Consider the following 12,377-nt stretch of genomic DNA (forward strand, 5'->3'; position numbering starts at 1 on the left):
CCAATTGAATGGCAGTATCACTTTTAGGGATCTGACAGTGAGTGTTTGACCCAGCTGACTCCCAAACATCTGATTGAGTCGCTGGGGTCACCTCAGCGGCGAGGCCTTCAGTTCCAGCTGCCAGACAGTGGTCTTCTCAGCTGTCAGGGTAGCAGGCCTGGTTCTCTCCCAGCCAATCCCAAGATTGTCCTTTCAGGATTGCAATCCTTTGCCACCAGATAGTGGAGCTTTCACGCTCCCAATTTGACAGCCAGGGAAACTGGACAGTGGAGCCTTCACGCTCCCACCCTTACCAACTGACAGTGGAGCTTTCACGCTCCCAATTTGACAGCCAGGGAAACCGGACAGTGGAGCCTTCACGCTCCCACCCTTACCAACTGACAGTGGAGCTTCATGCTCCCAATTTGACAGGCAGGGAGGCCAAATAGTGGAGCTAGTAAGGTGGCCTTCCCTGTGGCTATTACAACGGCCAGGAGGGTGTCTGAGTGGGCAGCTCTGTCAGTAAGGAAGGACCTGTGTTTTTCACTCAGAGTGTTTGTGCGGTTGGACCCCTCCTTCATTTCCAAGGTGACCGCCTGGTTCCACAGGGCGTAGTAACTGATATTGCCTAACTTCTGCCCTGGCCCAGCCAACCCCTTGAAAAGGAGGTGGCTTACCTTGGTTGTGAGGAGGGCTTTCCGTATATGTGTTAAACGGACTGCTGAACTGAGGAAAACAGTGTCCCTGTTTATCTAGTTCCAGCTGGCCACGTTGGGCAACAGGGTCACCCCTTCCATTGTGGGACGATGGCTTAGGTCACCATTGCCGAGGCCTATGCACTGCAGGCCCTCCCAAGGCCTCCCAGGTTAACTGCACACTCTGCCTGGAATCCGGCTTCAACTGTGGCGTGGGCAACGCAGGCCTCTATGGAGGAGGTCTGTCGAACAGTGACTTGATCCTCTCCTTCCCCTTTCATCAGGCACTATAAATTGAACATCTTCGCCTTGGAGGAGGTGGCATTTGGCTTCAGCGTCCATTCGGAGGAGGAGACTTCGGACCAGACTGCAGACCACCCGTAGGACAGCCAGCTTTGGTATGTCCCATTCCTGGATGCTACCGCCACCACTATGGAGAAGGGGCGTTGGTCTTACCTGATATGCTCCTTCTTGTTGGGTGGAGATAGCATCCAGCCCCCCCCTGTAGACCGTCTGGTCCTCGGCTCGTAAGGGAAACATCTTCAAGCATGGCACGTCGAGTCTATCCCTTTGTCTTCGCCAAAAGCTGGGGAGCCCTAGCAACAGAGGTGTGTCCTAACAGCTCTGACAAACTCAGTCGAATCAGCTAAGCAAACAAGGTCAACCCATTCCTGGATGCTATCTCCACCCAACGAGAAGGCGCGTACAGTATCAGGTAAGACCAACGCTTCTATATAATAATTAATATGCACATGCCAGGGATTTCATTTAATATTTAATTTAGTATTGGAATCTTAGGTGAGTTTTGTATGAAAATGTGATTTCATGTGCAGTATGAAACAGAATATAAGTTGTTGTATACAAATGACAGTTTTTCAATGTTTCAATATTTTTTTTTACAATTTTGTAGAAATTCTACAGCATTATGTCATATATCCTAGGTATATAATAATTTGGGGTAATTTTAATATTCCAATGGATAACAAGATTCCTATTGATTACAAAAAAGATTTTTTTTAATCAGTGGTGAAATCTGGCCAGATCTCTCCAGCTCGCATGAACCGGTAGGGCTGATGGTGGGAGGCTCTGTCCATCTGCTGGGATGTCATTACGTCCTGTTTTTGACCCTCTGCGCATGAGCAGAAGGCTCTGTGCATGTGCAGAAGAGGTCATGCGAGTGTAGTGAGCGTGCATGCACTCACATTGTTAGCCTCAGCTTTGCCTGCTTCAGCTGCCATAAGAAACGGGGGAGGGATTAGTTATGGGGGCGAAGGGGGGGAAGATGCAGGAGGTGTTTTTTTTTCATTGTAGGACGTGTCTTCCAAAGAATCGAAAGTGAATCTTCAAAGGGAACGGCTGACCAACTGCCCTACATTCCTGATGAATGACGCTGCCAGACGTGATGCCACCTGACCTTTGGGAGACCTTTGGATTGGCTGATGACCAATGGACACGGGGGGGGGGGGGGAGAAGCTTAGTAGATGCTATTTCGCGCGTTTTGCTCACTTCCAGCTTTACCTGGGTTGCGATCAGTTCATATTCAGTAAAAGTACTAATCTCTTCAAAATGTTTGAGTTTGGGTTTTCCTTTCCTGGATATTGAAGGAAGCATACCTGACGTACATTTCCGAACTGGTAGTGAAGTTAAGTGCATTTCACCACTGGTTTTTATCCTTTTCATTTAAATATCTATGATAATTTAATTTAGTAGAAATATGTATTTCAAATTTTATTACACAAATGAAAGGGATAATAAGAGATGGATGAAAGTATCCCTGAATTTTTGGGAATAAATGAGGTAAAACAAGTAATATGTATGTTGAGAGTAAAAGCTGTATTGTTTCCCCATAAATATTTCTTATAAATCATAAAGGTTTAGTTATATTCAGTTGTGGGCTTAGTTTTGAAATTCTTAGTGAAAACTTGGATATTTTGGCATTTTCTTGATTCTAACTATAGCATCTTATCATTTTTCATAAGCTGGTAAGACTTTTTTGAAGTTTATTGGAAAAACTGACATTTTGAAATAATTTTTATTGTAAATAGGGAGGGAAACAATTTGGAGGGGAATCATGGGCTAAATGAATTTGAATTTACCAAAGCTAGCTGAATTGCTATATAGTCAAAAGTTGCCTAATTCTTTAGCCCTGAAGCTTTCACAGCCTTTTGAAATTTTAAATGTATTGGATTCTACATGTATTAAAAATTACAAACATATACTTGGATAAATTGCAAGAAATTTATATTGGAGAAATATTTTATAACATCAGTGGTTTTAGATTTCAAAAATATAATTTCAAATTTATTTCTAATAAATAATTTAAAAATCAAATTAGTTCAGTAAATACTTATTTGTAGGGTTTATTGGACTCCCCAGTAAATGTTTAAGAATTGTTGGCCATTGTTTTTATATTCAAGATGTATTAAATTTAAAGAATGTTATTACATGTTTTAGAGATATATTTTGCTATTTGATTAGATACTGTCATGGTAAACCAATTCCTTGCATGGACATTAAGGTTAAGAATGTTAATGAATTATTAAATTCTCAGAGTTTGGAATTTGTCCATGAAGTTTTTGATATATTGAGCTTGGAGTGTTGAGGGGAAAAAAAGGTGATTTTATACTTTTGGAAGAAAGTGAGGCTTTTGAATATGACAGAAAAACCTTTTCTACTGTTGCTTAGTAACCATGCAGCTATCTAGGTTAGATGTCAGACAGCAGCTGGAATATCTCTCAACTAAGCACACAGACTTTTGAGACACCCAGGAAAACAGGCAGTTGATTTGAATAGTTGTTGAATATGTGGGTGCTAACTTGCCCTGAGAATCATCTTTTCCTATTGAATCCAGGAGGCCTTGGCCTTTAAGACATATGGTTTTTATTCTGGGAGTAAGAGAGACCCATCAAGTTCAAGAGTAATTCTTCATGAATTTGACTATCCTAATAAAAGCAAATGCCCATTACCTCGACAGTAGTTAGTCCAATAATGTTATCTTCCATTTTTCCTTGCAAGCATACTTGTGAGACAAGCTAAATTGAGAGATTAACTAGCCAAAAATCATCCAGTGAACTTCTTTGGCTGAAGGTAAACTTAGAACTGGATCTTCCTCTTTATAATCTAAGTTTAACCATCACACCCACTTATTTAGATAATAATAGATGACACAAAAAGAATAATCTTTTATCCTATCTTTGAGAGCCAGTATGCAAATAACTGGCATTTTTAGTGTTCTAAACGTTTTGAGGAAAAAAACTGATTTGTGCCTTACCAATTTCTGGATCACATTTTATTGGACAAAGTTTATTAAAACAGAAAATTAAGCAAGTAAGAGAAAACCAAAAATGCCTTAAATTATTGCATATTACTCCATTTCTAAGGACATGTAAATTATGAATACATAATTTATAGTAAAAGCTTGTTTCAAACAAAATATAGTACATTATTTAAAGAACAATCATGAAGAAGAAGAGGGGAGGGGGATTCTCCACTCAAATAAAAAAGGATGCATTCAGCTTCATGCATCCAACTGGCAGGCATGTTATGCTTGGACAAAGCCATCTCATTTATTACAGTACTAAAAAGCTGCTGAAAAGAAGAGACAAGAGGAGCAGGAGGAGGAGGAGAAGGAAGAGACTGCATAGCACTCCAAGAGAGAGGTATCAAAAGGCTTTGCTTCTCAGGGATCTCAGGTCAGCATGTCCCAAAGGCAGCAGCAGCACAATGCAGTCCAACATGCTGTCAGGCAGGCACTTTCACCAGAGGTGTCTCTTCGTTGTTCTTCCACAACATACACTGAGAAAAGAAAAGACACATCATCAAAACTTGAGGAACCGTGTCTAACTCCAATATTTTATGCAAATGCAGGCAACTGAATAATGGCTTAGGCTTCATGCGCTCAACTGTTGCTACACTGCATTCTTGGCAGGCCTTCTGGCTCAAGATAGCTGACTGGTACATGGATGGCCAATCATTGAAAGCTTGGCACAAGTGCTTATGAATAGAAAGTCCTGGAAGTGGTGGTACACATCCGAAGAACTCCAGGCTTGTCATCATTTCCACAGCCCTAGATACATGTCTGCCATTGTATAGATCCGTGATGGCAAACCTATGGCACACGTGCCGGAAGTGGCATGCAGAGCCATCTCTCTGGGCACGCGAGTTGTCGGCTGTTGCTCTTCCGGCCGCCTGGTGCGCAGGCACATGCCGGGAAGATAATCTTCTGGTTTCCAGCATGCACATGTACGCCGGCCACCTGTATTTATTTCTAGAGGAAATAAATTTGAAAGATATCTGGAGAAAGAAATGCAGAAAACAGACAATACACTTTTTCTTCTAATAGACATTTATCATGGTCCAGAATAGATATGATATGGTTGACAATGGACTGACCTCAAACATAGAAGAAATAGCCATAGAGGCTAATACCTGGGCAGATCATAATCCAATGACGGTGAGATGGAAAGGACAAAGGTGAAGGTCTAGATCAGTGGTTTTCAACCTTCCTAATGCCGCAACCCTTTAATACAGTTCCTCATGTTGTGGTGACCCCCAACCATAAAATTATTCCTAAAACCATTGAAAATATGTGTTTTCCGATGGTCTTAGGCGACCCCTGTGAAAGAGTCGTTCGACCCCCCAAAGGGGTCGCAACCCACAGGTTGAGAACCACTGGTTTAGATGGGCTCTAAATACTACAATATTAAAAGAAAAGGACTTTCTACAGAAAATGGAGAAAGAATTAGCTTTTTTCTTCAAAGAAAATAGAAAAGAGGATACATCAATGCAGAATCTGTGAGACACTATGAAAGCCTATCCCAGAAGCTTGATTATTGACTATACAAGAAAAATAAATATTAAGAAAAGACAAGCATATAAAACATTAGAGGATGATTATAAGAAATTTGAATAAGAACTGCAGAAGTTCCCACAAAAAAAAGACATTAAAATGAAAATGGACATAATTAAATATAAAATGGGATTAATAGAGAAAGAAGATTTAGCACAAAAAATTAGGAATGCTAAACAGAAATATTTTGAAGATGCTAATAAACCAGGCAGATGGCTAGCAAATAAACTGAAAAAAGAAAGGGACTCAAAGAAAATATCACAACTAATAGATGAACCAGGACAACTTAGATTTGGAAATGAGGAGAAGAAAAAAATTGTACAAGACTACTATAAAAAACTAGAGGAAGAGGAAAGTATTAAACAATATTTATACAAGGCGAATTTACCTCCGATTCCAAAAGATGTTGAGACGATGCTAGAAGGAAATATAACGATGATGGAATTGACCGAAGCAATCAAAAAACAAAAAAGTGGGAAGGCTCCAGGCCCAGATGGACTACCGGCGGAATATTATTCGACCTTACAGGAATCATTGAGTTTCCCATTATTAGAAGTTATGAATGAAGTATTGTTAAAGAAGGAAATACCCAACTCATGGTTAGAAGCATATATTACACTTATTCCAAAAGAGGATACCGACTTACAAGAAGTCAAAAACTATAGGCCTATATCTCTGCTAAATTCAGATTATAAAATCTTCGCTACAATATTAGCAGAAAGATTTAAAAGATATTTAAATAATTATATACACTCGGATCAAAATGGATTTCTGCCGAAAAGGCAGATTAGGGATAATATGAGGATAATTCTGGATACTTTTGAATATTATGAGGTGCACCCAGAAAAGCAAATGCCTTTGATGTTTTTAGATGCACAGAAAGCCTTCAACAATGTGATTTATGATATTACAATTGAAACAGATGGGCTTTGGAGAGAAATTTGTTCAAACCATAGAAGCTATATATTACAAACAAATAGCAAAGTAATGTACGCCGGCCACCTGGTCTTCCAGTTTCTGGTACACATGCACGCACCAAGACTAGCTGGCCGGTTCACATGTGTGCACTGGAAACTGGAAGATCATCTTCCCAGCCCGTGCCTGTGCACCGGGCGGCTGCTCTTTGGATTTCCAGTGCTCCTGCATGTGTGAAGACCAGCTGGCTGATGCACAAGAGCAAGGGGAGCAGAGCTGTTGGCCAGGATGGGCGGGCCACGGCTTCCCTCCCTCCCCACCCAAGCGGGCTTCTTGCGTGGCCCCAGCCTGTGGCACCGACATGATCGGGCGCATGGGGCAGTGTTTGCTGGCTGGGTGGCCGGCTGCCCCATCTGCGGCTCCTGCCGCCGGTGGGGGCGTGGGAGTGGTGGTGGTTCTCACCCTGCCGCTTCCGGCCGGGATGCTGGAACAGCGAGGAGGAGCTGCCATCGGGGAGGCAAATTGCCCCAGGAGGGCCGGAGGAGAGCACAGTTCCTCATGCATGGAGATGCCGCTGAGGGCCCGCCCCGCAGCCAGGAAGCGTCTGTGAGGATTGGCCGGTTGCTCCTGCCCCTCGCTCTGCGGCTGCCGCTGCTGCTCTTCTGGGGCTGTGCAGGAGCTGAGTCCGCGCAGGAGGAACCTCTGTCCGGCAGCGGGGTAAGAGGCGCACCAGCTGGGAAGTGGTCGTGCTCCCTTGCCAGAAGTGGCGGGTGAGAGGACTGTGCTGGCTTTTTCTTGGTGGCGGGCTGGGTGGGGCATTTCATCCCGGCCAGAGTTGGGGTGAAGCTCTCCCGCCTGCTGGCCTCCCAATCCGAGCCCCGGGAACACTGACACCCCTTCCCTCCGAGGTTGGGAAGGGGCTCTCGCTTTCCAGCAGAAAGAGGTGGCATTCTCTGCCCAACTTTCTCTCCCTGTCCAGGGCTGCGGAACCGGGTCATCAATGGAGATGTCCCGCCATCCCGATGGGGACCAGGGGGGTGGACACGGAGATGTGAGGATCCCTGAAAGGCCATGTAGAGCTGGCGGAGGGTCCACCGCATGCGGGGCTCATCCCTCCCCCACCACTGACAGCTCCGGTGCCCCCGCCACTCGGGTGAATTTTGGCATTCGTATTTTGACAGTCTTCTGGTTTCCAGCATGCATGTGCGTGCCCCCTGTTTTGGCACTTTGTTCCAAAAAGTTTCGCCAACATTGGTATAGATCTTATCCCTGCCATTTTAAATGACTCTTTAAAGTTAAATTTTGTAATCCAAAAATTGTAATCTACAATTATTTATTTGAAGTACTGTATCCTATTTTTCAAAAATCCAAATGGCTTTTAGGGCAATTACCATGATAGCAACAAAAACAGGATGGAAGCTTTGAACAGAAGCAATGCATAACAGGAATACAAACTTTTATCATTAATTAAGGACAAGGAAATATATTTAATTCAGGAATGTTAACAGAGTAAAATAAAGAGAAAATAAAGGAAAATAAAAGATAATTTCAAGAGGATCAAAGAAATCACTAGAAAATTTTCAGCTAAATTAGGAAAACTCAAAAGTTATTAAATTAATAGAAAATGGAAGACTGCACCCAAGCACTTTACAAATAGGTCTGCAAATGAAAGTTTTGTACTTTCAAAATCAAATCTACTAGAATATCAGAACCAATAATCCAACTGTTGAATAAAAAACTGTAGTCAGCCTTAATTTCTTCCTGCAACATTTTGAACAACACAGTCACCATTATGGTTGTATTTTGTCCAAAGAAATATTTCCAAGTTTCAATTCTTATGCAGTATTGTAAAAGGTATTTCTTTAAAGGATTTTCCTACTAGGACGCACCCAGCGTAAGATGACACTCTGCATCGCTAGTCTCTTTTGGCCCTCAAGGAAATAAAAATAGATTTAAAGTTTGACTCCAACTAATTCCACAATTAGAGACAACCCTATTTGGAAATAAGGAAGCATTCCAGATGGGAGAAAAATGCTGTAGCATTTTGGTCCTTATAGAGGAAGAGAGAAGAGGAAAATGGTATTCAGGAGATGAAAACATGTAGGCATGAAATTAAGGACAGTTTAGGCAGCAGTGATTAAAAAATAATTACTAACAAAAGAAGGACTTTCCTAAGAGAACTATAAGCCTTACTAAGCTAATGTCCAGGGGATTCACTGCATGACATTTCAGATGACCTCTTCTCCTGGCTGAAGGCAGAGGACTAATAGAGAAATTCCAGTTTTTCCTCTCATAAAAATTTTCAAAAATGTATTTGCTTTTTACATTATTTGTAACTTAATATTTAGGCAATTTACAAGTGGTATTCAGGAAAAGGAAAACATCTGATTTATTTAGTAAACAGTAAAGTTACTAATAAACTGAAAATATTTCAAGATAATGAAATTTATTATAGTCAAAATATTAAAAAGTCAAAACTAACTGGGAAATCCATCACTGGATTTCTGGTTTTGCTTCATGACTAATGAAAATGACCATTAGTCGCCCTGCAGACTCCAGAGGACTGGTGGGGAACCAATACTGTTCAAGTATGCAAGAGAGTTCATTATGAAGGAAGCAGCAGGAAGAGGGAGATTAGCCCCAACCCACTCTTTTCCCAGCCTACCAGACAATATCCACATTTTCGAATTATTTATTTCATGCTGTGGGAAAAGATGGGAACGAAAGCATTTACAAACAGCTCTTTGAAAACAATTTGGAAATGTTGAGAGATCAGCAGCAAGATTTATTTGTCAAACACGTACAAGATAACAAGTATAGGTATGAACATAAACATAAACAAAGGAAGTAAATACAAATAAATGAGGACAGTAAAACAGGGACGGTAGGCACACTGGTACGCTTATGCATGCCCCCTTTACGGACCTCTTAAGAATGGAGTGAGGTCCACGATAAACAGTTTGAGGTTGAAACTGAGGGTTTGAGGCTGTAACAATGGAATCGGGTAAAGCATTCCAGGCATTGACCACCCTGTTGCTGAAATCGTATTTCCTGCAATTGACTTTGAAGCGGTTTACCTTGAGTTTGTATCGATTGTTTGCCCGTGTATTATTGTGATTGAAACTGAAGAAGTCGTTGACAGGCAAGATGTTGTAGCAGACAATTTTGTGTACTATATTTAAATCGGACTGCAGGCGATTCAAGGTAATCGAATCCTGAATAAAATACACATTTTTATTTCCTATTTAGAACTCTTTTTCATCCAAAATATCTATTTTGGAATATACATTCCAAATCAAAAACAATCTACCCTCCTTCCAGTGGCAGTCTCTTGAACACCGTTATGCAAAATAAAATGACATTTCATGCCAAAAATCATATAGTGAGACTTGCACTTCACATTTCAACACAATCTGACTATATTCTGACGAGATGATTTCTCTTTGCAGAAATCAAAAAGACTGCTTCATAGCCAGAAGAAAAGGAAAATGGTAGAGCCTGAATGAACAGTGCAAATGAACCATACTTTCAGGAAATGGTAGTCAGAGAATTAGTCAAACATAGCAGGATTTAATTAGAAAAGTATCTTGTAATGCTTGTTGAATTTGCACTCATAAACAGAGGAAATTAGCAATCAAGCAATCAGACTAGTGTAAAAATATGTATTGTACTACTTCTGATAATACAAAATAAATACAAAATACAATACTGAATAAAATGGAAGACCTCTGACTTCTATCTCCCCATATTTTGTATTCCTCTTTGCAATAGTGCCATATTCATAAATTGCCAAAAAGAATTTTTTCTACTAGTCATGAGATCAGCAAGTGGAGAGTTTCCCTAAACACTTGGATCACCTGGAATTGTTGGTGGTTATCAGGCTGCAATAGATGTCTCTATAGAATAAGACAACTAAAAAATCTGGATCAGAGTGTTTCTACTATTCATTTCCCACACAGGTAGGGTTTTGCATCACATGAAGCATAACTAATGCTGAAAATGTCTGCAGGGAGATTGTTAAAATGTATAAAGTGTACGTTGTTTCAGATATTGTGCTGTTTAGGGATTTGTAGTTTGATGCCCATCTTACACAGCCTGGTATGCTGCATGTCCTATTGATTAAATAGTGCCATCTGATGGGTTCCAGAAAGACCTTCTCTGTGATAACACGTGCTCTCTGGAATGACAATATCCCAAAAGATTTGTATGGTTCCCACCCTGACTTTGTTTAAAAAGTCCTTACAACCTGGCTCTTCTCTCCAGCCTTGACTGAAGAGTAAGTGGCAGAATTCTTGGGATAATTAGTTTGTGAGACTTCTTGTATTATTTTCCCACACACCTGCTTTTTGTATTACATGTATTTTATTCTTTGAAATGTATATATTTGTGTTGCCAAAGTCATGAGAGAGTTGGGAAATCTGAAACCTAGCTACTGTGCTTGCAATGATTGTCCCCTGAGCTTTCCGAGTCTCCAGTATCTGTTAAATCTCTGCTTGAGCAATGTACATAGCCCATCCCCACCAACATTTTGGGAAGAAGCTCAGTCTGCAGCATTTTTCATTTTACCTTCAATTTCCTTCCTTTTTTTTTTTTTAAAAAAAGGTTTTTTTATTAAATATACAATTAAATTAATTAAATTAAATTGGACCTCTTCCAGTTGGTGACTTGAAGCGACAGGGTGTGGAGTGAGTGCTCGCTGCTCCTCTTCACCTCTTTTCATCACGTTTTGGGGATCCCTTGGGGGGCGCAGGACCCGGAGAGCCCTGCGGACAAGAGGGGAAGCCAGGCGAGTGGGAAAGTGGGGCGCAACCACTTCTCGCTGGACCCGGCGGCTCTGTCAATCCAACGTGGTGAGCTGGCCGCTAATGGCCGGCCTGAAGCTGCAATAGCCGGCAAGTGACGGGGAGTTAAGAAGGAGATCGGAGGTGCGGTGTTAGTTCTAAAACCTTATTCCCATACCCTGGAGTGATCTAGCGCCGAAAGAGGAGGTCGGTGCTGTCGGGAGAGGAGCGTTTTGATCCGATGTGAGGCGGCGACGGAGAGGGTAAAGCGGATTGCAACTACAGAGACCCGACAACCCGACGAGCTGACGAGAGTCACAGAGGGAGCAGATTGTTTTTTTAAAGAGCTCCAGATGGTGCGGCGAGAAAGGAAAAGCAAAGGGAAAGTCTATTGGGGCGGTTGGGTTCTGTTTGGCGAATAAAGTGAAAAAGAAGGAGAAATTCACGATCTGCCTTTGAGAGCTCTAGAGAGTGTTGGAGAAACAGGAAGTGCGTCCATTGAAGTGGAAGACTGAAACAGCAGAGGACTGACAAGGAGACGCTCTAGTCGTGAGTGTTTACCACTGAGAAGCGTCGGAACCTAGCAGAGCTGAGAGGCGAAGACTTAAAGCTGGGCGATCACCGTTTTGCATCATAGATATACTTTTATTCATTTCCCTTCCTGCTCTTTCGAGTATCTGGGACTTTAATACTCAGAACTTTGATTCTGTCCCTGATAAGTATTTTTAAAATTACCAAAAAAAAAAAAAAAAAGAAATTAATTACATTATACTATCAAGTAGATTACCTATCAAGTAGATTCCCTTAGTGTTAAGAAATATTGAACTTATAAAATTGATTAATTAATTAAGTATTGATCTTATTTAATAGTTATTGGATAAAACTTTATATTAGGATATAGACTTGCATTTATTGAATTGATTTGATATAATATTGATATTTTATATATATTTATCTAGGTATATTTATTTTATCTATTTTATCTATTTAATCTTAAATATTTACTCCTATTGGTAATAGTTATTTCATTGATATTCACTTTATAGTAATATTGTATTCCATATTAAGGGCTAAACTTAGATATATAAGAATTATTGAGAGAATTGATAAATTTTATTAACTAATCTATTAACGTAATTTATTAACTGCTCAACTTAT

General features: G+C 40.9%; 1 protein-coding gene across 3 annotated transcripts in view; it reads right to left on the reverse strand.

The window, feature by feature from the left end:
- Positions 1-3,948: 3,948 nt before the first annotated feature.
- Positions 3,949-12,377, reverse strand: part of CYSTM1 (cysteine rich transmembrane module containing 1) — a 40,461-nt gene continuing 32,032 nt past the window's right edge. For all 3 annotated transcript variants that reach the window (XM_034411672.3, XM_034411673.3, XM_034411674.3), the window contains exon 3: positions 3,949-4,469. In XM_034411672.3, coding sequence (XP_034267563.1) covers positions 4,363-4,469 — 107 coding nt within the window. In that variant the 3' untranslated portion in view covers positions 3,949-4,362. The remainder of the gene's footprint in view (positions 4,470-12,377) is intronic.

Source organism: Pantherophis guttatus, chromosome 3 (assembly GCF_059756535.1).
Source record: "Pantherophis guttatus breed Tessera chromosome 3, ASM5975653v1, whole genome shotgun sequence".
NCBI classification, from domain to species: domain Eukaryota; kingdom Metazoa; phylum Chordata; class Lepidosauria; order Squamata; family Colubridae; genus Pantherophis; species Pantherophis guttatus.